Raw genomic sequence first — 27,193 nt, forward strand, 5'->3', positions numbered from 1 at the left:
TAAACCTTAAACATTGAGATATGATCTATTACACCAAAACCAATCCCATCTGGGCAAGGTTAGAATATGTTCATGGTATGACCTTGTTGCATAATCAAGATCTGACCTTGGTTCATAATCATGGTATGACCTTGTTACATAATCAAGATACGACCTTGGTTCATAATCATGATATGACCTTGTTACATAATCAAGATACGACCTTGGTTCATAATCATGATATGGCCTTGTTGCATAATCAAGATACGACCTTGGTTTATAATCAAGGTACGACCTTGTTGCATAATCAAGATAGGACCTTGGTGCATAATCAAGATTGGACCTTGGTGCATAATCAAGGTACGACCTTGTTGCATAATCAAGATAGGACCTTGGTGCATAATCAAGATAGGACCTTGGTGCATAATCAAGACACGAACTTGGTGCAATTAGCAAGTACATCTAGGTTCATACAATTGTGCAAGGTTAGAAATTATTCAAGATACGACCTTATTGCATATTCAAATTACAACCCCGTTGGTTGCACTGAAACGATGACCTCTGTACCTATTTGTTAATGAACAACTACTGTAACCCTTTACTTGTTTTTTTCTTTTACCCAAAAAGCACACTCTCTGGATAAAATCAATTGCATATAATTCTTCCTTGATATTGCTTTAAATTTTGCGCTAATCTTTCTGAGACTCTTTTGACGGAATACAGGGGTTCATTAAAGCCAAGAAGTACCCCAACGGTACTAAGATCATGGCAGTCAACGACGGAGCCGAACCGACGGCCTTCAAGTTTATCTTTAAGAACTGGACAGGGAAGAACACTACACAAGGAATGGGTAAAACTCACTCAAGAGGAAATATTGGTAAGTTAAGGGACCCTGCTTAAACTGGTCGGAGCTGGATTGAACTAGTTTTGATCTAAAGGCTGCCTGTAAGGGAAATCGTGCTTTGTAGTAAAACTTAGAAGCATTACAATTCAAAACTCACTCATACCCTCTTAATACTCAAATATGCAGTTAAACAAAAACCTATTGCAATTTTGTTCCTTAAGTTGATCACAGGTAGGTGATGGCAATTCTGTTTTTAAATCAAATACCTGTTACAAAAATGAAGACACATTTTCATGGTGTAAACCACAATGATTAGCAAGTTGTTACTTAAGTTGGTTTTCAACTAAATTAAATAATAACTCAAGGTTGATAGATATAGATAATTTTGGAAGTTATAAATCGTTGGTAATTTTTCCAATATTAAGTGATGAGTAATTTGGATTGAAATTCCAGCATTTGAACAGTTTTCTGTCAGTTGTTAAGTACATGTACTTAAAACATTTAGTTACAAATTTGTGGCTTAACCATTTGCAGCTAAAATTGAGCACAAGAAGTTTGACGCCAGCACCCTTCACAAAAAGAGCACAAGTGACTTTGTGGCAGACCCATCCCTGGCTGCCTCGTCCGGTATGCCCGATGACGGCACTGGCACAGTCAAGGTAAGTGTGATTCACAGCATTTCAAGTAACAACACTTCCCCCCCCAACTACCACAAGAGAAAAGTCTGATAAAACTTTATTATTGTCTTAGGTTGAATTTAAATTAAGATGAACATTGACCTTTGACATTTCCACTGTTCCTAGTTACCCACACACGAGGGACGTATTTTCCTCCATATAACCCTTTGATGTTGCTTGGGTAACATCAGGGAAGCTGCTAGAATACCCATGATTATGATTGCTGTCAGGTTGATCTTATTGTTGATCCATGCTTAGAGACCATTTTTGTATAATCTGTACCATAGTTGTCACAGACATTGCTAATCTGGTTGATTTTTTGCAATGCTATTATCAGGTAAAATGTCAGGAAAAATTAATTTGAAACAAAAATACATGGTTTTGTTTTCGAGTTGTAGATTTTATGTTTACATGGGAAACGTTGAAAAATGTAAATTAAGTCGCAAACCTTTTTTTTACCCCAGTGTTTGTGCAAAAGTTGGCCAAATATTGCAGATGTTTGCTGCCGCTCTGGGCATTTTGGTACAAGCCGCTTGCAGCCGCTCTAGTCTTTTAAGGGTTAAAGCCACTCAACAATAATAATAATAATCAAATTTTATATAGCGCTTTATCACAGCTCGAAGGATGGTTCAAAGTGCTTCCAACATTATTATCCCTGGTCACCACTGGGCCTTAAATCATTCCTTAACCCATCTCAGCTCCTTGGGGAGTATACAGGCAGTGCTGCGAGTTATACACGCTCCAAGCTAACAATCACACAATAAAAGGAATCAGCTTAAACAGACGCTTATTCTTTCCTCTCTTCCTTCAGATCTGGCGCATTGAGAACTTTGAGTTGGTGGAGCAGGATCAAGCCCTCTATGGTCAGTTCTTTGGCGGTGATAGCTACGTGATTCTCTACACCTACAAGGTCAAAGGAAGGGAACAATACATCATCTTCTTCTGGCAGGTAAATAATAATAATACGTTTATAATTATTCATTATGGTTTTACCCATGTTAATCTCTATGCAAGATTGTGGCGCCAAAGTTCGTATCGCATTTGCAGGAAATATTACCCGGGCTTAAGTAATCTTTCTTTGATGAGAAAGTTGTGTCAGGTGATGAATAATTAACGGTTAACTGAATATTCATCTATTGAATATTCATGATCTGTCCATGGGGCCAGTAATCTTCCATTGATGAGAAGGGTGTGTTAGACTACACATTTAATAGATGTTAAATTTGCATCGGGGATAAAGAATATTAATTTTTGGTTTTTACCCATATACACCGATGTGTGTAGCACTGTATACTCAGTACTTTCCCTCAGTGATTTTTTTCACAGGACTCGGGAAAGTACTGAGTATACAGTGCTACACACATCGGTGTATATGGGTAAAAACCAAAAATTAATAGACTACACATGATGTACTGTTGAAGTATTCATCATCTATTGAATATTCATGATCTCTTTCCACAGGGCCAGGAATCTTCCATTGATGAGAAGGGTGTGTTAAATGACACATGATATACTGTTGAATTATTCATCATCTATTGAATATTCATGATCTCTTTCCACAGGGCCAGGAATCTTCCATTGATGAGAAGGGTGCGTCTGCAATCCATGCTCAGAGGATAGATGATGAAATGGGCGGAGCTCCGGTCCAGGTACGAGTTGTTCAGAACAAAGAGCCACGGCACTTCCAGATGATCTTCAAAGGCAAGATGATCATCCACATGGTACGTTGACCCTACTCATTCCTTCATCAATGGACATTGCACAAAATAATTAATGGCCTGACGAGCCTATGAGAAAGAATCTACTAGGGTCGAAATGTCAGGGCATTTACTATTTTTTGCAATTTATACCATAATTCCTTTTGGTTGATAAGCAGTTTTCAACAGCTAATTCTACTTTCTCAAATTCTAAAACAACTGCTGGTGCCCACATTGTTTGTCCACTCAAGCGTGAAAGCAAACTCTTACAAAGTGGAGGGCTTGGGTTCAAAGGTCGATTTTACAAACTCTTTTAAAAATGTTGATTGTCAAGATTGCATTTTAGTGCAAAATAAGTCGTAAACATTTTCTTAATTTTTGAATTTAATGCGATGTAAAAATCATCGAGACTAGCCAATAGATGTTCAACCTCTTTGTCTTTGTTTCAAGAGAAAGTAAGGATAAGCTTTTTAGATTTTTCCAATCTTGTATATGGGAAATTCCTTACAGGTTGTGTCCATTCATATTTTAATGAAATTCTTTGCCTCTTTTTGCATCTCAGGGAGGCAGGGCCAGCGGCTTCAAGAATCGGCAAGAAGAAGACAAGGCCGAGTCTACAGCTCGTTTGTACCAAGTCAGAGGAACCAATGAGCTGAACACAAAGGCTGTAGAGGTGAGTCAATGTAGATTCCACCTACTTTGAATCAATTTACCTTCCTTATCATGCTTACATACAGACCTTGCACTGTTACTGTAACTGTTTAGTCTTGAGTTGTTGGGGTGACTAGATTTGGCTTTGCGCTGTAAGAGTTAAATGTTTGTTTTGGGGTCTTTTTCTTCTTTTGCTGGCTTAGCCCAGGGATTGGAAAGGTTATCACACCCCATTGTAAAGTATGCACATCATTTTTCAGCATTTTTCCAGATTTCGCCTTTCAAAATCGCCTTGAGCCTCTATTATTTTTTGGAAAGAAGTAAAGCAGTCACTGGAGAACAATTTTGTGTTCATCCCAAATGCAACGATTAGACTGAGTTCTTTCCTTTTTCTTCTTCGTAGGTTCCAGCGAGAGCAAGCTCTCTCAACTCCAACGATGTGTTTGTTCTCAAGATGCCTAAGGAGACCTACTTATGGTGTGGTAAGGTAAGGATACAAAAACTAATATTAATAATATTACAAGCATTTTATAAAGCGTATTTTCTCAATTGTTTCAATGCACCGAGGCAATAACTCGGGAGAGGAGACAATCTTCTTTCGTTTGATCTCTGGAGTAAGGTGAAAATTGAATCACTTCAAATTGGTAGTTTAGTGACTTCAAGCCACTTGGTGGTATCCTTGTCAAGGTCTACATGTATTAGTCCCTGCTAGTCCTTTAGTATAAGTCGGGGCAGTCATAAATGATATGACTGATGGTTTGTGGGCTGCCACACTGACACAAATTTGAGCTGGTAGCGCCAATGCTGTGAGGGAAAAAAATATCTCTATTTTGTCAATATCTTTGTTCGGGTCGCTATGAATAGTGTTTAGATAAGGCCCTACAAGGTGGATACCACCCCATGCCATGCCATGTCATGCCATGCAACTTCACATAGTTCTCCCTATGATTTAGAGGGCTGGTAAATTCAGTCAAACTAACACAAAGTGGACACCCACCAGCTTCGATGATTTTTTTCAAAAAAGTACGACCACACCCTGGTTACTTGCCACACCCTTTGGTTATTTGCCTCACCCTAATGTTGTCTTTTGTCTGACTATCTTCACTTGTGACACAGGGAGGCAGTGGTGATGAGAGAGAACTCGCTAAGACTGTGGCCAAGACATTAGCTGGAAGGTAAGTCTAACTCACTATGTTTCAGTCATTTTTGTTTCTTTCTGTTTCAACAACCCTTTCTTAAGGTTTTTAGCCCTTACTTTTGGTTTGAGTATAATGGTTGGTGGTCAGAATGTGTCTTATTTGAATCTCTACAATTTGATAATTTCATGTGAATGGGGTACTTGTAGCTGGTTCCAAAGATGTTGTGCTGCAACAGAAAATGATCTGACTCCCAGGTGCGATGAGATTGTCTTCTTGAAGAGTACCTTATTGTGTCGAAGTCTGCAGTAACTTTTGTATAACAAGTTACTCTACATGTATCTATCAGAAATTATCGACTGTCTAGTTTTAAAATGTTATTCAGTTAACTTGGTGGTAGTCAGGGTTACATGAGAAGAGGGAAATAGATGGAGATTTCATCCAGCAACATCATGGACGCACGACATAAAGAAGTGGATTAAACAGGGAATGACAGCTGCAGCGAGACCAAAAGCAGATCAAGATTTTTTGCATGAACTTGTGATGACCACCGCAGTCCAATTTGCGACACTGAACTGAAGAGAGAGAAGTAAGAGTTTTATCTCACCAGCTGTATTTTTTGCTTTACATTTCAGAAGTGCTGATTACACCATGGTGCCCGAGAGTCAAGAACCAACAAGCTTCTGGGGTGCCTTAGGAGGCAAGGCACCATACGCAACCAGCAAAACAATGGAGGTATTACTTTGTCTTCAGCTCTGACTTACACGCTTTTGGAAGCAAAAGGAAGAGCCACAGTCTTTTGGAAGCAAAAGGAAGAGCCACAGTCTTAGTGTCGAAAAAGTATTTCAAACTACCACCCAAATTTATTGGACCTTGCGCGAGTTTACCCATCAAGCAAGTAAACTGTGCCATCTACTTGCCCCCCCCCCCCCCCACCCCCAGGGAAAAAAATTAAGACTAGTCTTATCTTGAGTTAGGACGAGTACTTGGGACTAACCATAAGTTTTGTATACCTCCTAGGATTAGTCCTAAACTAGGACTATCTTTATGAAACTGACCCCTGATTATAAATATATATTGTCGTTGATTATCGGTGTGATAAAAAGTAGTGATTGCAACCAGTTGATTGGTTAAATGAAGTTACAGTCACAAACCTAAAAGATAATTTAACACATTTAAAAAATGCATTCACATCTGAAATAGAATAACTGTTAAAAATTATAAACAAATAGGATCAAGGTCGAGTGCATGCATTTAGTTACTAATAGTGCATGCATTTGACTACTAATATACATAAGACACTGCTCTAGAATTGCAAAAGTCATGGGTTCGATTCCCACTCTCGTAATAGACCTGTGATTTTGTTCAGAGAACTCTGGAAAGTTCGGAGTATACAATGCTAACACACATCGTTAGCCAATTGTTTGACTATGTTTCTTTGTGCCTCATGACAGGTCGAGGAGCCCGATTTTCCACCCCGCCTCTTCCAGTGTTCAAATGCCAAGGGTAACTTCATTGTTGAGGAGATCAACGACTTCTCCCAGGAAGACATGGTTCAAGATGACGTCATGTTGCTGGATGCCTACCACACGGTAAGATCAACTAAATACTTCATATCATCATTCCCTTCATTTGTTTTATATACAGACGAATTATTAGCCACTTCACATCACTACTTTCAAAATGTTGGAGTTAATCAAGTGATTTCGCTTCTTTGAATAGGTGTTTGTTTGGATTGGATCAGGAGCTAACGCCACAGAGAGAAAAGAAGCCATTAAGATTGCACAGGTAGGTAGTCTGGTACCCTGTATACACTTAAAAGACTAAACCAGCTCCATTTTATTGGAACCTTCTCATGGGTTGGGTTTTTGGTTTTTTCATAAATGGGAATAAAGACATCAGCCATTTTGAGTTTAGGTAAGTCCGTTGGTATACACCCAAACCACACAGTGCACTCCTATACATAGTAGCAAACATCCATCAGAAAGACTAATGTTTTGCCAGGATTTTTTTCAGTAGTTAGCCAGCAGGACCAGGGCCCAATTTCATGGCTCTGTTTACCCCCAAATTTTGCGCTTACGATGATGATTCCCCGCTTATGTGCAAGCGCCAAATTTCTGTGCTAGCCTTGTAAGCGTAGAATGCCTAGTAACGCGAGGTACGCACGCGCAGAATCCAAAATTCGCAGCTAACCCGTGAAATTCCCTTTTTTTCACACTGACTAATTCCCTGCTTCCGTAAGCTCCGATTCTGTGCTTACGGTAAGCAGAGCCATGACATTGGGCCCAGTTTGGTTGACATTTCACTAGTCCTTTAGTTTTTCCATTGGTCCATGATCAGTGCACTAAATAAGGACACTTTTCAACACTACATGTAAGTTAGCCAGCTGTACCACTTTGAAGAAACTTTGGTTGGTCCTCAGGTGTTGGCTAGCCGACCACTGTTATAAGGGATAACACAGAAAGCTGCATCAAAATCAATGGCTAGGGCTATGTATGGCTATTAGCTAATGTTTGTTGGCTATTGGCTACTGGCTGTTGGCTATTGGCTATTGGCTACTGGCTGCAGGCTATTGCCTATCGGCTATTGGCTACTGGATGTTGGCTTTTGGATATTGGCTATTGGCTATTGGCTATTGGCTGCTGGCTATAGACTATTGGCTATTGGCTACTGGCGGTTGGCTGTTGGCTATTGGCTACTGGCCAGTGTGACGAGAGTCGAGTTTAAATCTCTTGATAAGCATCAGGGATAAAGAATAATTTTTGGATTTTTACCCCAAAAACCGAAAGAATGCTTTCTAACAGGTAAAAATGACTATGCCTCAAATCCTATATGGAAATTACTGTGTCTTACCATTTGATGTTAGAGTCAACGTAAATTGTTTCTTGGTTTACAGGAGTACATTTTGTCTGATCCGAGTGGCAGAGACATCGATTCCCTATCTTTGATCAAGATCATGGAAGGGAACGAGCCGCTGCACTTCACCGGTCACTTCCACGCATGGAATCCAAACTATTTCAAGGTAAATCCTAATGATAACAATAAATGACCCCCCTCAGATTTTAGCCACTGCTTTGATAACCCCTCCAACAAAATGACCACTGAAAATATACACCTCACGAAAATCTTACTTACAGGTTAAAGGTGTTATACAGGATCTGTCAGCAAAACATCATTGTTTAGGATAAAGGCCCGGTCACACAGGCCCCGATAACGATAACGAAATAATAACGCTAAAAATGCACGCTCACGATTGGTTGAATTGCTCCACGCAGAATACGCCAACGCTCATTCAACCAATCGAGGGCGTGCATTTTTATCGTATCATTTTCGTTCTCGTTATCGGGGCCTGTGTGACCGAGCCTTTAGTCTACAAAGCTTACTTATTTTGCTTTAGCACTATGTGTAAGTCTCTTTTTTGTAGCGTTAGTTCTAAAATGAACCGGTGGTTGACAACGAGCGCCTCAAAAGAGGTTTACGCGTGGTGCTATTGCAAATTTAACCTGATTATGAAGTTCGTTTTTTTTTTATTTATACAAAGACACCCAGTAAACAACAGATAAATGTTTAAGAACTCTTTGCAGATCTTCTATTCGACAAACTGAAATTGTTCATAATTGACATAGCCATTGACAATTGATATAAAAATGTAACAATGAGATAAATGCTACATCAGCTATTTTCAAACTAATTGCAAACAATTTTGTTCCAATGACTGTTTTTTTTATACAGATGCTTACAATCATGTTTACCAACGCGAAATGTTTTAGCATGTTTGATAATTACCTCTCACCCCTTTGTCTTCATCATTAAACTTTCATAAAAGTAGCCATTTCTGAGTCATGCACGCTTTTAGATTTCGTGAGTCGTTTGTCAACCCAGGTGATTAAAAAAAAAAAAAAAAAAAACTTTAAAAAAGAGCATAATCTATGCTTAAAGACACCCGACACTTTTGGTAATTGTCAAAGACTAGCCTTCACAGCTGGTGTATCTCAACATATGCATAAAATAACAAACCTGTGAAAATTTGAGCTCAGTTGGTCGTCGAAGTTGGGAGATAATAATAAAGAAAGAAAACCACCATTGCCACGCGATATTGTGTGCTTTTAGATGGTTAATTTCGAGACCTCAAACTCTTATTCTGAGGTCTCGATATCAAATTTGTGGAAAATTACTTTTTTCGTTAAAAACTTTGTTACTTCAGAGGGAGCTGTTTCTCAAATGTTTTATACTATCAAAAACTCCCCATTACTCACTACGAAGTAAGGTTTTATGCTGATAATTATTTTGAGTAACTACCAATAGTGTCCACTGCCTTTAAAACCCAACGTTGATAACACCATGTGAAGATTATGTAGTTTTATTTTCAAGTGCGAGGAGTGTCATTTGTGACAAACACTGTAAATGTCAGGGGTCGAAATTGCCACTAGCCCGCTTGCCAGGACTACCAAATTTACAGCCTGGCTATTCATGTTTCTAGTTTGATTTTGATAGCCTGACGGGCTAGTGAGAAATAATGCAAAAACCATCATCACAAACAATAATTAATGAATCAGAGCTCCTAAAAGTTCTTGGTTACTAGCCCTGCTGACTACCATGAAAATGCACTTAATTTCGACCCCTGAATGTTCATTATAAATATACACTATTAAGATAAGTAACGGGGTACTTTCCCATTCTCAAGGAGCTAGATGCTAAATACAATGCTATGAAGAACACGGAGCGTTTACCTGTAAGACCAACAACTTACTTCTTGTATACATAGCAAGTTGCATCTCAAGGAATATCTACGTTTATGTTTTTGATCGGAACTCAACGACATTCTTTTTATGATTTCTGATTTGTGTTCGTCTGCATGTGAAAATTAACAAATTAACCTGACCCAACATGAAGTCTGCCCCAATGGATTTGATTCGAGAAATCTTGTAGCCAAATTATCTGTAAGGGGGAAAGCGACAGAGCATAACCAAGCCGTACTCCTTTATTTAAAATAATTATTTAATTTAGAAATTATGGTCTTTGGGAACCAACAATAACGGGTCTGTCGCCTTGCTCATGATGTGACGTCACCGGTGGAACAAGGAACATATCCAAAACATCTGAATTTCATTGCGACCATACATGCATGTAATGTTGTGGTAGCACAAGCATTTTTCTCATATGTAGGGCATCAAGAGCCAGGCCTTACTTGAGTGTCAACAAAAATTGAAAAATATAAAAGAGTGAGTCAGTCTTCAGCTGATTTATTAATTACAAACTTTTACATGGCATGGTTCTTTTTCAAACGATGAATTATGATGGAATTAATTTGTTTAAAGGCCTTTAAAACGTGCATTGAAATCAGAGCTTGTTTCTTCAAAGTTGCATATTGGAAATGCATTGATCATATTTTGGTTTTGAATTTGTTTGGGGTTTAACAAAGACAAATATACCAGAGCAGGGTTTGAACCTGTGACCTTTGGACTAACGTGCCAGGGCTCTACTAAAAAATCAGCTATCTATTTTGTCAATACCTTTGCTTGGGGTTGCCAGTCAGAAGCCATTCAAGCTGTTACTGCGATATAGCCAGGGGTCACATCCAAGTTTAGGATACAACCTGGGAAGCAGCAGGAGAGGAAGTCACCTTAAGAGGAGAAAAGATTGCACCTTAAACTTTAAGACAAAAATGGAAGTTAAGCAACAACAAAAAAGCAGTGGATGGATGTAAAAATTGCATTGAGGATAAGGAAAACACATCAGTGTATGGAAAACATATTTTGAAAAAAATATATGAAATGAGTAGGGTAGATGGCATTATCTTTTGATCCAAACCGGACCTTCTTCAGAGGCATCAACATTTTGGGAAAAAATTATGTAATACAAGAAAGTTGCATAAAGGGAAGCAAATGTGGGCAAATTACTGAACATTGAGCTTGACAGTTCAATGATGCTTGGCAACAACATGCATGGATGCATTTTTGAAGATGGTTTATTTGACATCCCCCAATCTGTCCCGGAAGTTGAACTAAACAAACTCTTTATATTTGGACAGGACCTCCCTAATCTTGAGGACATGAAGTCGCAAGCCAAGAAAGAGAACGAGAAGATAGCGATCACGGTAAGTCAGGAAATTTGTTGTCAAGTCACACATAGTTTCATTCAAACGCCTGGAGCTTCATTCTTGACAGGGCAACGTTCACTTTCCTAACAAAAACCATTCTATGACCCTATCTTTAATCACCAAACACTGCCTGGTTTGACTGCCTGATACCCAGGAGGAAGTTAGGACAGTTACCCCAATCCCAGCTGGTCGTTGCCTTGATGCTTCTTGAAATGCCCAATCCCTTCCCTCTAAGGAAAGGAATTCTGCACTTAAGATAATTCTGTGCCCGTCAAGAATGAAGTTGAAGGCCTAGATGTGTAGTGTTAGTTTTCTGTGGCAACCATGTGTATGGACTACCATGTTGCCCGTACCTTCCAGCTGTACAAACCAACCAAAGATCAGGAAAAACTATAAATACACGTAAAAAGGTTTGGTCTCGACGTTTCAAACAGTGTTCAGGAGACGATTAGAGTATACTGTTCAAACCGGCTCTTTTCAGAGACCAAACCGGCTCTTTTCAGAGACAACACTCACCCTAAGAGATTCACAAATGGTTGTACCTGCAAGTTTACTATTTATTTATAGTTTCTCCTTATTTCTCCACACCATGCAAAGCTCATTAAGATGCATTGAAGCAGAGGTTGCCTGCAAAAGCAGCTGTTTGCGCTTTGGCATTTTAACACGCTTCTTTGAGCTTGTTGGACTTTGAATGCGCATTTGCTCGTGTGACTGGTCAAAGCATTAAGGTACGGTGCTTCATGGATTGGTTCATTTAATATTACAAGAAGTCACAGAGAGTTTCATGTTTTAGATTAAAGTAGTGGTTACGTATCATCATTCTGAACCCAACCATGGTAATGTGAGTACATGTATCATGTAACTTCATGACCTTTAAGGTAACGTATACGTTTAGTATACTATTAACTCAGAATCACCCATTAGAATGTGTTAACATTCTCACATGGATTATCGTGACCAGTCATTGATCCATTTTAGAATCAAGACCAGTCATTGGTCCATTGAAGAAACCTGACCAGTCATAGATCCATTTGAGAATCATGACCAGTCATTGGTCCATTGAAGAATCATGACCAGTCATTGGTCCATTGAAGAATCATGACCAGTCATTGGTCCATTGAAGAATCATGACCAGTCATTGATCCATTTGAGAATCATGACCAGTCATTGATCCATTTGAGAATCATGACCAGTCATTGATCCATTTGAGAATCATGACCAGTCATTGATCCATTTGAGAATCATGACCAGTCATTGATCCATTTGAGAATCATGACCAGTCATTGGTCCATTGAAGAATCATGACCAGTTGTTGGTCCATTGAAGAATCATGACCAGTTGTTGGTCCATTTGAGAATCATGACCAGTCATTGGTCCATTTGAGAATCATGACCAGTCATTGGTCCATTTGAGAATGGATACTTTGCTTTTACTGGTAGTGTACATTACTAAAGTTCATCTTCAAAACGTGTAAAAACATAATTACATGTTGGAGAATAAAAGGTTATGTAATTTTAATTTTACCAATGGTATTCGCACACATTTAAGCATGCTTCATGTAAGATACACAACATGTTTTCCACCTAGAAAGCACCCATATTGCATCAGGTAAAGGTAGGAAGGTTTGAACATGTTACCATGGCAACATAAAGTAATCGTTCATCATAACAACAAGACACCATTCCTCAATCCATTCAAAGATGCAGATGCTCGACTAACATGGTGCATACAGTCTGTGCACAACCTTGCTCTTACTGGATTTGTATAACTTCTTAATCCTCATCTCCCATTCCTCGCCACTCATAGACCTTATGCACATGACGTCATTTCAGTAGGGCGCCCTCACCTAGAGGTCAAAAGGAGGTTGTTCATTGGCCAATACTGTGCGCCGCGCGTACAAATCCGTGCGTCTCGATTGTTTCGTCACCGTTTTTCCTCTAAGATGGCGGCTGGATGACATCAATGCATAAGGTCTATTGGCTTGGTAAACATCAGATTTCCGGTATTCGTTTGTACTACTGCAACCGAAAGGGGGCTAACTTCACTCCCACTTCCATTTATTGTGCGAGGATATTGCCATAAGGCTGGCACAACATTGGTTTCTGAACTTCACTCCTTCAGCTCATTTCATGCAGAGTAACCTTTTAAAGACACTGGACACTATTGGTAATTGTCAAAGACCAGTCTACTCACTTGCTGTATCTCAACATACATGTATGCATGAAATAACAAACCTGTGAAAATTTGAGCTCAATCGGTCATCAAAGTTGCGAGATAATAATAAAAGAAAAAACACCCTTGTCACACGAAGTTGTGTGCTTTCAGATGCTTGATGTTGAGACCTCAAAATCTAAATATAAGGTCTCGTGGAAAACATCTTCATTTTCAAAAACTACTCCACTTCAGAGGGAGCCATTTCTTACAATATTTTATACAACCAACCACTCCCCATTACTCGTTATCACGTAAGGTTTTATGCTAATAATTATTTTGAGTAATTACCAATAGTGTCCACAGTGCCATTAAGGTATTAAAATACATATCGGTGCAAGTAAAAACAAATTACAATCAATCTTGGTTGCGGCATTTTTGGAGTCGGATTTCCTCATGTAACCATTTGCAGTGCCCGTTTTAGGTGACGTGTGTGCATGCACTGTGTCTACATTATGTTTAGATTTCCCAGTTGGCAGACCATAGGCAGACAGTAGCCATGTTATCAATCAACCATTCCTGAGATCACTTTCATGTAGTGTTTGTGGTGTAATGTCCATTGTTGTGTTTGTAGAAACGTATCCCTCTTGTGTACTGTATCCCAATCCCAACTTCAACTCCCTTGGTAGTCTTGGTGCAAGAAGTTTCTCGTTTTCCTTTCACGCACAGCGTGGTCAACTCACCGACAGCACCTGCATGTACCGCCCCACACACTCACCTGACTTAGCCCACTCACTGCCTCGCGGGGCGGTGAGTGGGCTAAGTCAGGTAGCCGATGTGTGGGGCGGTCGATGTGGTGCTGTTGGTGAGTTGACCGCGCTGTGCGTGAAAGGAAAACGAGAAGCGTCTTGCACCTTTGCCCTAATAGCAACCATCATTTCATCAGAGTCAGTGTTACTCTAAGACACACTTACTAGAACGAGAGAAAAATCAAAGTGGACATCATAGTGACAATGTTTTAGTCTCATAGCTAATGTCATTTAACATTCATGATTAAAATGGAAAAATCAATTGATTGTGGTGGAAGATTTATCTTTATAAAACAGTACCTGAATGCAGAGATTTTGTAGTTATTTCTTATTTTTTGTGCACAGGCCAAATTCTGAAACATTAAACAAACTTGATGCAACTTCAAGATTATTCATCTGGTTAAAAAAAACCCAGAGTATCAAGTATACAATGGCATTTCAACCTTTTTAACGCAAGGTTAGAGATTGAAATTTATTTTTTCCTCTGTCTTGAGGACTGTCTAATGGAAAATGGTTATGAAACAAAACTGAATTCGACCCCTCTTGTACTTTGAAAATGTCCTCCCACTCAACCCCCAGTATCTTTGTTACGTCGTGCACTCCTCCCCACTCTGCCTACAAATCTCTCTGCTTGCACTAGTTCTCCGAGTTGCCCCCAAATCTGACGTCTTGACCTTTTAACCCTTTTTTTTGTTCTGCATTTGTTTGTTTGTGTTTGTTAACTCTAATCCTGCAGTTGACTCCGATCACAATGAGAATGGATCAGGTAGGTTGCTATGGTTACCACATATGACAAAGCATGAATTGATTCATATTTCAAAACAAAGAACAATTTGTATTGTCCGTAGGAAAAATTAAGTTTGTTTTTTACATTTTTTTTCCTCACTTCTTTGCATGTTCACTGTAATCCACTCTGTAAATTTCTAGTATCTTTGGATCAGAATAATGCTAAATTTGATATATTTTAAACCACAAAATTACCGCCCATAGTCATATCATTTAATACAAGAACTGTTAGAACATCATTAAAACATAATACAGGATTGCATGAAGTCAAACTTGCAAGTATTCACAGACAAATATAACTTTAAAGAAACACAATTTTTACAATAACTGGTTAATATCCCAAATGACATATCAATTTTACAATTTTTTTGTGGTAAGCAATACTTAAATCATGTATTATGTATTGTTAGTTACTGCATTTACCCTGATTTTGTGCTGTTAACTTATTTGTGTATGTATGTGGATTTGGTTTTTGTAGTGATTGATTTATATGTCAACATAATTATTTTTGTCGTTGATTGTATATATCTGGTTGTAATTGTTACTGTTTGTTATTGTGAGATACCTGAAGATCCAGAAGGTTGGGAAGATTTATTGAGCGGGGAAAGATACAGAAAGGGGAGAGATACAGAACAGGGAAAGGTTATACATGGGAGAAAGTTAAAGAATGGGGGAAGTTCAGTAATTGGGAAGAATTACAGAATGTAAGAGTTACAGAACATGCAGAACGAGGAAGAGTCACAGAATGGGGAAGTTACAGAACGGGGAAGAGTCACAGATTCAGGAAAAGTTACAGAACGGGGGACAATTGCAGAATGGTGGAAAGTAACAGCATGGGGAGAGTAACACACCAGGGGACAGTTACAGAATGGGGAGAGTTACAGAATGGGGGAGATTTACAGAATGGGGGAAAATTGCAGAAAGGGGTAAAGTTAGAGAGGGGGAAAGTTACAAAATGTGGGGAAATTATAGAATGGGGGAAAGTTTCAGAATGGGGGAAATTTACAGAAAAGGGAAGAGTAACAGAATTACAGAATGTGGGAAAGTTACAGAAAGGGGGAGAGTTACAGAATGTGGGAAAGTTACAGAATGGGAGAAAGTTACAGAACGGGAGAAAGTTACAGAACGGGGGAAACTAACAGAACGGGGGGAAAGTTACAGAATTGGGGAAAAGATACAGAATTGTGGAAAATTACTGCAAGGTGTAGAGTGTAAAGAATGGGAAGAGTTACAGAATGGATGAAAGTTACAGAATGTGGTAAAGTTACTTACAGAATGTGGTTAAGTTACAGAAGGGGGAAAGTTAAAACGGGGGAAAGTTACAGAACAGGGGGAAATCCAACAAACTCAAAACTTTTCCTCCACAGATTATCAGTTGTATGACTAAAATTATTCATACAGGTTGAATTCAGTCTAATCAGCTTGAAATCTGGCTTCTTCTAGAAAAAAATTATGAAATTTTTCTTCCATTGTAACAAAGGCCTATGATCAATATGCAAATTAGGTCGCTGATGCTTTCCAAAGCAGGGTACTTTATGGTCAATGAAAATCGATGCCGTTTGTTTCACCTTTGAGTAATAATACTTTGAGCAGACTGATAAGAGCTGGTTGACTAAACTGGCGAGAACAGACTGCCCTGTGTTTATTTTCACAGTGCCTGTCATGTCCCTGATATGAACATTTATTGCTATATTTAACAAACGGTGATTGCGTATGGAGGCACAATACTTAACAAGTCAAACTGCAATTATTTATACACTGTACTGAGACTTAAAGGCAGTGGACACTATTGGTAATTACTCAAAATAATTATCAGCGTAAAACCTGACTTGGTATTGAGTAATGGGGAGCTGTTGATAGTATAAAACATTTTGAGAAACGGCTCCCTCTGAAGCAACACAGTTTTTGAGAAAGAAGTAATTTTTCGAGAATTTGATTTTGAGAACTCAGATTTATAATTTGAGTGTTCGAAGTCAAACATCTGAAAGCACACAACTTCGTGTGACAAGGTGTTTTTTCTTTCTATTATTTTCTCGCAACTTTGACGACCAATTTAGCTTGTTGTTTTATGCATATGTTGAGATACACCAAGTGAGAAGACTGGTCTTTGACAATTACCAATAGTGTCAACTGCCTTTAAGAAGGCTCAAGTATGACAAAGAAGCACATCTTTTAATCTTGGTGACTTGAACTTCCTGTTTGGTTTACACTCACCTGACTATTTAAGTCATATTTCATGCTAATTGTATTTTGATGTGGCATCTCTGTCGTTTGTTTCTTAAGGTCCCCAAGAAGGATGAAGGAGAGAACTTCAACGAACTTCCCAAATACTCCTTGGAGAAACTCCAATCAGCCGACCTGCCTGATGATATTGACCATAGCAAGAAGGAGGTAATATAACCACTGATAGTATGGAAAAAATGACTACTATGAGGGGCACAGTTAAAATTATAGGCCCAAGTTGAAGCGAAGCTGAGGGCATAGCCATGGTTTTACATCACTGACGGCCTTCAAGTTTAACTGTTCCCCGATTATTAAGCAGTCAATATTTCTTTCATACACCGATTCCGAATAAAGATTCTTCTAATCAACAACACTCTGACTATGCATTGAAAGGTTGTCAGCGAAGAAAGGTCGCGCCGTGACACGGAACGCTAGTCGTACATTATACATATCATAGTTGCGTTATTTTTAGAGCGGGCATAGTCAATTTGACTATGCCGCGGGCATAGTCACTATGACGTCTTCTTGATAGAAAAAGGGGGCATAGCTATTTCCACCACTCCACATTTAACCAATCAGATTAGAGGATTCTATCCATGAGGTATATAACAGATTCTACCCGGCTGCCCCCTAGTCATTACCTCACCTCTCAACAAAACTATTCGCCCAGCCTGTAGTTCCTATCGCATACCCCCAATAATCATCATCTTTGATTCACTCCTCTCAGAAACGCCCAAACTTCCCGTTCCACACCCCCATTTACCAGCTGCTACCCTCCTTTACCTGTTTTCCACCAACCCTACCCCACCTCTTCACACTCCCTCCTTTATAAACTGTACCTGCCACCTTCATACTAATCTCTAGATCTTTCTACTACATGTGTGTACCCCCCCCCCAGACCCTCTATATTCTGTACTCTCACAAAACAAAGGATTCAAACTGCCTCTAGCTACCGTGCAATCTCGGTGGTCTAGTTGGTAAGACACTGCTTTAGTATTGCAAAGGTCATGGGTTTGAATCCTACCCGAGTAATGGGCCCGTGGATTTTTTTTTTTCACAGACCTCGGGGGAAAGTACTGAGTATACAGTGCTTTATAAACATCAGTGTTAGGGTAAAACCAAATATTTTTCTTTATCCCTGATGCAATTTTTACATCTATTAAAATCCTCTCACTCCTTTTCTTCAAGTAATTGGCAACCTCTCGCGTTATCAACGGCCATCTATAAGTTGAACTAACCAACCAAAACAATTGAAACATCGGCAATACATTTATGTACACAGCAAAATATATTTCCCTTGAAGAAAACATCTTCTAACGCAATTGCACATTTATTTTTCTTTGGTATTGATCAACCACGCAATGTCGTTTCTTGCAAATCAGCTTTAAGCTTACACAATTTTATCTATGTGCATGTAGTTTTCCCTACAAAGTTGAAGAGTATAAGGTTTGGAACTAACGGATGTCCAATGCGCCGCTGGGGTCATGCTGCCTCCATGATAGTATTGACCCCTTGCACGCGCGTCACACGCGGCGACTGATGCCACGCTCACCATGTTGGTTGGCAGTTAGGTTTACGTGTATTAAATGCGCGCTTCACTGCATAACGCACAGCATACTCTATGCATAGAGTTATATATGAAATCGCACAGTAAAATTGCCCACCAGTATGGCGCATTCAAGATTTTTCTGATGATGACGTCAGGTGAAATGGATCAATAGAATGATATTAGAAATATTGAGACAACTACAAACTAAATTCTGCAGTCCTGGATGGAACTGCTGGTTTATGTCTCAGCCCCCTTAGGAATTCTTGATTAATCTACAGTACATGTAGTCCTACATAGTCAAAGAATCAAACTATAGAACCAAAGAATGTTTTTTGTCGAGCAAAATTCCATTTTCGCCTTTAAAAAAAGGTAGTGGTGTTACCCCAAACCTCACCATGCAATGCCTCAAATCCCTTTTGAAAACCAGTAGAAACAAATTTAAAGACAATGGACACTATTGGTAATTGTCAAAGACTAGCCTTCACAGTTGGTGTATCTCAACATATGCATAAAATAACAAATCTGTGAAAATTTGAGCTCAATCGGTCATCGAACTTGCGAGATAATAATGAAAGAACAAAACGCCCTTGTCACTCGAAGTTGTGTGCATTTAGATGCTTGATTTCGAGACCTCAAGTTCTAAACCTGAGGTCTTGAAATCAAATTTGTGGAAAATTACTTCTTTCTCGAAAACTATGGCACTTCAGAGGGAGCCGTTTCTCACAATGTTTTATACCATCAACCTCTCCCCATTACTCCTCCCCAAGAAAGGTTTTATGCTAATAAGTTATTTGAGTAATTACCAATAGTGTCCACTGCCTTTAACATCAACAAAATTTCATATTTTTCCTTTCCATCTTTGTTTTTTGCAAATGCAGTATTATCTGTCCGCTGCCGACTTTGAGAAGGTCTTCAAGATGAAATTTGAGGCGTACATCAAGTTACCTGGCTGGAAGAGAAACAACTTGCGAAAAGCCAACAAGTTATTCTGAGATGGTTTTTTGTTTTTTGGGGTCTTCACATTTAAAACGGACACACAATTATGGCTTGTAATTTGACTACTTTACGTGTACGGCGTAAAAAAACCAAGAAAATAATATTTCAAAGAGCCCCTGCATGCGGGAAAGAGAATCTAAAAATGTAGTGTTGTTAATTATTCAAGGCAATTGAGTTGAATTTTTAAGCTAGAGTTTTAACAGCCGGATGCTAACCTTGCATGCCACAAAAAGGAATAGATTTGAGCTTTTTAGAAGTACTCAGGATTCTGTAGTAGCGGTTACTTGATTATTACCTTGGTTTTTAAAACAATCAATGCTGATGATCTTATTTTTCAATATCATTCAGAACTCAATAACTACATAAAATTAATACATTTTAAATTTACACGATAGAAAGTCGTTGTTTTGTTTGCTGCGGTAAATATTTTGTATGTAGATTTTAAGTTTTTTAATTTACCTAATGCGAGCAGAAAGATAGTGTGAAGATGGTGATGTTGAAATATTAGAACAAACTCGGATAACTCACATAAGCACATGAATATATAATTCTGTTTTTTTTTAATAAGTTGTCTGGCAAACCTATTTTTCTTACCCTTTGACCTTTGCGGCGGTCACTCTTTGACATATAACCTCCAAGAGGTCGTTTTACTAAAGGTTGATTTGGAATCAGCCTCAGGACTATGGTTTCTTCCTCTGTCTCGGTAGCCTCGTTTCTTGCTAACCGACATAAGGCACAGAAGGGAATCAGTGACGCTACAACAAAATGGCAGAAAGCAATGGAAGTAATGAACACCGCGGAAAGCAATGGAAGTGTCGAATACTGTACCGATGGCTGTATAGACTGCCAAACAAGTTGTTAAAGTGAGTACGTCACTAAGGTGGAACAAAATGTACGCACTCAAACTTTCTCAAAGTTGATCTAGTTTTAACCGAGATTAGCCCATTGACTGTTCCTCTCAAAATCATGTTGGATTTTCCATTTCAAGAATGGAGCTTGCTAGAAAAAAATTTCTAAATGCAATTGCAGACAGCGCGCACTCCTGGTTTGGAAGGTTAACAGACTTTTTTTCTTGTCAATTTGTTTTTAAAGTAGCATTATTAGTGAGTTTGATTTTATTATATGAATGAATGTGTGTTTTTCTGAGGATGTCTTTTTGTTATGTGGGGTCAAGTGGTATGTTGTGTTGAGCATTTGACAGAGAGTAGTCTCCACAACCAGTAGTTAAAGTCAGTGACATCTTAGAATCCATTGTTGTCATTTTGTTATTTTTTATGAGAACTAGTCATCTTTTGGAGCACGAATGCTTTCAAAGAATGAAAAGAGAAGCGGACTAAAAAAGTGGCCACCGTGCCTTGGCTCTGCTGTCTTTCAAATATTCACCCCCACTGTCTTTCTTGTTACTCCATTCCAAAGCTCTTTACCCAATTCCTAATCAGGGCCCAATTTTAGAGGGCTGCTTAAGCAAAACATATTGCTTAACAGTTTTCTGCTAAGCAAATATGAGCAGGGGTGCGCAACATCATTTGCTTATTGCTGTACTGAAGTTTGTGGTAGGTTTGTGATACCAGTCACATACATGTGACATGGTAGTTTAACTGGTTACCTTACTGGTAAGCATAGTTTTGTTGTGCTTATAGCTACAGATGTACTTCATGTGCTTAAGCAGCTCTTTGAAATTGGGTAGGATGTGCTTCTCATGTCCGCTGCTTCTTATTTCACAAAATGAAGATTCTTTCAAAACCTTTTTTTTATCCCTTTCTTCCTCGTTTGATTTTCCCTAGTGTGTGCGTGTGTGTGTGTGTGTGTGTATTTACAGGGACATATTTCAATCTCGGTGAATTTGAAGCTTTCATGAAAAGCTAGTGTTGGATAACAACAAAACAGCGCTAACTCTCAAATGTCATCATAACATGTTTTTGTTTAATAGAGTGCCTTTGTATAGAGTCCATTAACAAACACAGAAAGTCTTGATATAAGAGTGGTGTTTTAATCCACTATGATAAATGCAGAATTGTCTTTTGTTATTGGTGCGTTCGATTAGCTTCCCTGGGTCGACTCCGGTGAACCCCTGATGAGAGCTAATCGAATGATCATGCTCGCCCTGTCGTGGTGAAGCCATGCACCTCGGGTCACCCCCAAGTGACCCACTCCACAAGCAGGGCACTGGGGGCTGACCCGGGTGCGGTGAGCCCTTGGAATGACGCCAAAGCTAATCGAACGAACCGGGGGCAGACCGGGGTCGACCCAGGGAAGCTGAACGAACGCACCCAATATACGCAAATGTGAATGCTGTTTGAAGGATAATACTATTTGGAGTGAGTGTTTGAAGTTCATTCTTCATGTCGAAGGAATTATATTTTTAAAATGCAATTAGAGAATGAAATGTGTATTATAGCAGAAAGAAAAAGTATAGCAATATAATATTCACGTGATTATTCAGAGTAAAGCTTTTAGAGATAGATTTTATGAATTAAGTTTTGATAAATTTTTAATCGACGAAAACAAGATTTCCATCTTAGACAAACAAATCTTTACTAACAGGAATTTTCCCGAGACAGAAAGTCTTGTTTGAAATCATGCGAAGCTTCTAAAATTGTTTATCCAATCCAACTCTTTGTACGCGAGTATTTTAGCCAATAATTTTCACATGTTTGTGCCGATATATTTATGACCTACATTTTGATCGTTGGTTGAGGGATGGATTACTGTACATAATCATCTTGAGATGGGATACTTAATTTTTTTTTATCATAAAAATTTTGAGCTTTCTCGAAACTGCTTAAAATGAAATGCCTTGTATCATACAATTGGAAGGTACGTTGAATCAAATCAAGGATGTATGGAGTCAGTAATAAATCAAATGCCTTTTTTTCTATCAAGGAATGCTGATATGTTTTATACCAACGGTTCAGGAAAAAATGTACATGTGAAAATGCTGTGAGATTTATACTTAAAAGAAACATAATCATCTGGAACATTTAAATGAACTAGTTGTATTTTATGAAATTGCCTTTTTTCAAAAACTTTCTTTTTGTTTGAATTGTGGTGACGTTTGGCATCTTTATTACAGTTAAAGTCTGTTTTTTAGATTATTCCGTTTTAGTTAAATGTTTGCTGTTTAGTATCAACAAGTTTTTATTTTGGAAAATCTCGAATTAGTTTTGTTTTGGTTTGTATATTTGGTGAAATGTTAATAGATAGATACTTTAATACTTGCTAGGCCTATAAAGCCCTATTGGGGTATTTGAGCAGAGATGTTACATGGTGATGGTAATAGAAAAAGGTAGACATTGAAACCAAAATATTTGTGAGTGGAGTATAATTGTGCACTCAAATAACATATTTCTGTGCTGCTATCAAATATTTTTCAAATCCATAGTTTATTATCATCTACTAATAAAACATCCTATTACATGAGGTTCTCCAGAAAATATAATCTGATAATCTCTCAAAAGCCATTTTCATGAAATTGTAATTGGTTTATGTCTTTGTGACAATCCAGTTTTTCAACTCAAAATTCTGGCCACAAATTCTTAAAATTGTGCAGGACACTTATTTCATCCCCAGAATTTAGACCTTTCTGAGATGGCGTCACTATTTCATCACAGCCATGCTGGAGTATTTACACATAACAATATAAATGTATACACGATAGACTGTGCTATGAAACGCAACTCCACATGGCGATGCTATAGAAAAGTGACATAAGTTAGCAGGATCTACAGAATACACAACTTATAACCGGAAAATGTATTTTCATTGAATCCAAAATATAGTAGAGAAAAAGAGCTACCTGACTTAAGCTAAGATTTGGCTGCTTGTTCCCCCCCCCCATGTATTGTATCTTTAACTCTTCTCGTTTGTTTGAGAGAGATTATTACTGCATGTGTTTTGGTTCTGCAATGCCGTATAGATATAAAGTTAGTTATGCCATGCCATGGAAAAGTTCCTTGAAATAAACAAACTATAAGAGTATGCATTATTGTATTGACAATCTCAGATTCATTATTTTGGGTTTTTTGCTTGGAAACTAAAAACTAGACATTATGTTCTTGTCTTTAAAGACACTGGACACTATTGGTAATGACTCAAAATTATAACCATAGAACCTTTACTTGGTAACGAGTAATGTGGAGAGGATTGATAGTATAAAACATTGTGGGAAATGGCTCCCTCTGAAGTAACGTAGTTTTCGAGAAAGAAGTAATTTTTCACGAACTTGATTTCGAGACCTCATCAGAATTAGATTGTTCTTTCATTATTATCTCGCAACTTCGACGACCAATTGAGCTCAAATTGTCACTGGTTTGTTGTTTTATGCGTATGCTGAGATACACTGGTGAGGAAACTGATCTTTCTTTGACAATAACCAATAGTGTCCAGTGTCTTTAAGTCAAATACAAAGCTTTTCCTCTCAAGTTTTCCGACTCGTTGTAAGACCATTCACCTTTGACTGGCCCTTATTTGACTTTAAGTGTTCCCAAAAACCTAAACCTGATCAACATTCTGACTGAATCGAAAACTTATTTTAAACCTGACCCTAACCTTTACCTTCGTTCTAACTTAGGACCCTTATTCGTGCCCCAACCCCACCTGGTTCGGTTCAGAAGTTGACATTTTTTAAATATGAACTTCCTGTTTGGACCGGAAGGAAGGTCAGAAATGGGGCACGTTTTCAAAATTGCTAAATGTGGCATAAGCTATATGGCACACAAATTATGACTTGATGACAAGTTAAATTACAGTTAAAGTTTCTGTTTTGGACCGGACGGCAGGGTCATGGGGTCACGTTTTTATTAAATGTCGAATATGTCATAAACTACAATATGTTTTTTTTTTATATTCAAAACGGAAAAGGGGAAAAAAAAACTTTACCCTTTACCGTTTTTGTTTTTTTAATCTTCAAAAGGAAAAACGAGAAACAAATCCTTTACCCGTTACCCTTTTTTAATCTTCAAAAAGGAAAAATGGAAAAATAAACCCTTTACCCATTACCTTTTTTGTAATCTTCAAAAGGAAAAACGAAAAAACAAACCCTCAACCCGTAACCCTTTTTTAATCTTCAAAAAGGAAAAAGGGAAAAATAAACCCTTTACCCATTACCTTTTTTATAATCTTCAAAAGGAAAAACGAAAAACAAACCCTTTTCCCGTTACCCTTTTTTAATCTTCAAAAAGGAAAAACGAAAAACAAACCCTCTAACCGTTACCCTTTTTTAATCTTCACAAAGGAAATTAGAGGAAAGAAACTTTTACCCATTACCCTTTTTTTAATCTTCAAAAGGAAAAACGAGAAACAAACCCTCTACCCGCTACCTTTTTTAATCGTCAAAAAGGAAAAAGGGAAAATAAACCTTTTACCAATTACCCTTTTTTAATCTTCAAAAGGAAAAACGAGAAACAAACCCTCTACCCGCTACCTTTTTTAATCGTCAAAAAGGAAAAAGGGAAAATAAACCCTTTACCAATTACCCTTTTGTAATCTTCAAAAGGAAAAAACGAAAAACAAACCCTTTACCCGTTACCCTTTTTTAATCTTCAAAAAGGAAAAAGGGAAAAATAAACCCTTTACCCATTACCTTTTTTTTTATAATCTTCAAAAGGAAAAACGAAAAACAAACCCTTTACCCGTTACCCTTTTTTAATCTTCAAAAGGAAAAACGAAAAACAAACCCTCTAACCGTTACCCTTTTTTAATCTTCACAAAGGAGTCTATTTCAGAAACAATATTGGTGGCTATGAACCCAATAGGAGTGAAGTGGCGAGGACAAAGGATGTTTAGTATGAAAGGATGGGTTACTGGACCATAAAAGTGGTAAATGTATTTAAGACCTATATTTATATACCCATGCTTACCAAACTTTAATGTCTTAATGTTTAAGACCTATATTTAAATACCCATGCATACCAAACTTTAATGTCTTAATGTTTCACCTCAAGCAATTTGTGAACATTGCAACAACAACAAAGTGATCTTTTAATATAGTTTAGATCTGTAAAATTAAAATTAACCTTTTTTGTGTGTAAACTTTTGAATTTACTTAAAGACAGTGGACACTATTGGTAATTACTCAAAAGAATTATCATCATAAAACCTTACTTGATTACGAGTAATGGGGAGAGGTTGATGGTATAAAACATTGTGAGAAACAGCTCCCTCTGAAGTGACGTAGTTTTCGTGAAAGAAGTTATTTTCCACGAATTTGATTTCGAGACCTCAAGTTTAGAATTTGAGGTCTCGAAATCAAGCATCAGAAAGCACACTTTTTCTTCTTTCATTATTATCTCGCAAATTTGACGACCGATTGAGCTCAAATTTTCACAGGTTTGTTATTTTATGCGTATGTTGAGATACACCAACTGTGAAGACTAGTCTTTGACAATTACCAATAGTGTCCACTGTCTTTAAATGGTTTTGGTTTTGATTTTAATTTGTATTTCTCTAATTTTTCCCGTTGAAATGTTATTATATAGCCGTGTGTGTTTATCCCTTTTGCTCTAAAATGCACAAGATCTTGTGTATTTATCAAACTTTTGCTATAAAAATGTACAATCTGCAGCCTTGTGTGTATTAATTGTCTAATTTTGCTCTAAAATGCGAAGGCTATTATAGCCTTTTTCAAGCAAAATTTGACAAGATCACATGGCCTTATAGCCTTGCAAACCTTTTCAAGCAAAATTTGACAAGTTCACAAGCCTTGTAAATCATAAGCCTTGTGAACTTTTCGCTCGAAAAAAATCACAAGGCTATAGCTTTATGAACTTTTCGCTTTTGGAAAAAAAAAATCATAAGGCTAGCCTTGTGAACTTTTCGCTAAAAAAAATCATACGGCTCTATATGATAAAAATGCTGGACCTTACCCCTTATAGTTTTTTAAGTTTCGCCCCAACTTTCAAGTAAAAATGAAAAATCACAACTTCCTAATAATTGCTTCAAATATTATTATTGGCTTCTGTTCAATACAAAAAGGCTTCAGAAAAGCCTACTGCATCATGAAGAGCACAAGTTCGCACCTTAACAACAAAATAGGCAAAAGTTGAGATAAGTGCTGGCCTCACCCCCTAAGATTCTTTCAAATTTCGGCCAAATAAAAGGATGCCGTTCGTACTACGTCAAGCGCATGCACATCGAGCAAGGCATGCTGGGGGAAAATGGAGCGGCGAGATCATAGAGCTATATAGCTCTACTCTATGGGCGAGATCGATCACCCCTGAGAACGAGGTTTGTGTACCCCTTTACTCCCGCGGCCATTTTCTTTTTTGAGCACGGACATGGTGTGTTCAGCTCCACGTGTGTGGTGAAAAAGCAGATTTTCTGCGACATTTTACATCGCAAACCGACATCAAAATTCAACAACTTCCACGATGATAACTGCACGGATGTTCATAGAATCTTCTAAACCAGGTAAGTGATTCATGTGTTGATGCAAAATAGGAAATTTGAGGGGGTTTCTTAGACGAGATTGTCTTGGCAATACATACAGTCAAATTTATTATTGTCAGCTAATGATATAACCCAAGACAAATCGAAGAAACGTAGATAGTGTTACAATTTATTCAACCACTGAATTCTCGCTCAATACAAGTGAGGAA

General features: G+C 38.0%; 1 protein-coding gene across 2 annotated transcripts in view; it reads left to right on the top strand.

Moving 5' to 3' along the window:
- The window catches only part of LOC139939282 (advillin-like), a 58,106-nt gene extending 34,530 nt beyond the window's left edge, over positions 1 to 23,576 (top strand). Inside the window, exons 10-24 of one of the 2 annotated variants that reach the window (XM_071935033.1) lie at positions 703 to 856; positions 1,358 to 1,482; positions 2,312 to 2,449; positions 3,063 to 3,221; positions 3,760 to 3,870; positions 4,252 to 4,335; positions 4,965 to 5,023; positions 5,620 to 5,719; positions 6,439 to 6,576; positions 6,707 to 6,772; positions 7,881 to 8,006; positions 11,016 to 11,081; positions 14,781 to 14,810; positions 17,114 to 17,221; positions 19,481 to 23,576. In XM_071935033.1, coding sequence (XP_071791134.1) covers positions 703 to 856; positions 1,358 to 1,482; positions 2,312 to 2,449; positions 3,063 to 3,221; positions 3,760 to 3,870; positions 4,252 to 4,335; positions 4,965 to 5,023; positions 5,620 to 5,719; positions 6,439 to 6,576; positions 6,707 to 6,772; positions 7,881 to 8,006; positions 11,016 to 11,081; positions 14,781 to 14,810; positions 17,114 to 17,221; positions 19,481 to 19,594 — 1,578 coding nt within the window. In that variant the 3' untranslated portion in view covers positions 19,595 to 23,576. The remainder of the gene's footprint in view (positions 1 to 702; positions 857 to 1,357; positions 1,483 to 2,311; positions 2,450 to 3,062; positions 3,222 to 3,759; positions 3,871 to 4,251; positions 4,336 to 4,964; positions 5,024 to 5,619; positions 5,720 to 6,438; positions 6,577 to 6,706; positions 6,773 to 7,880; positions 8,007 to 11,015; positions 11,082 to 14,780; positions 14,811 to 17,113; positions 17,222 to 19,480) is intronic. The other variant, XM_071935034.1, reaches the window with a different exon arrangement.
- Positions 23,577 to 27,193: the final 3,617 nt, after the last annotated feature.

The sequence above is a fragment of the Asterias amurensis genome, chromosome 7, assembly GCF_032118995.1.
Source record: "Asterias amurensis chromosome 7, ASM3211899v1".
Lineage (NCBI taxonomy): Eukaryota > Metazoa > Echinodermata > Asteroidea > Forcipulatida > Asteriidae > Asterias > Asterias amurensis.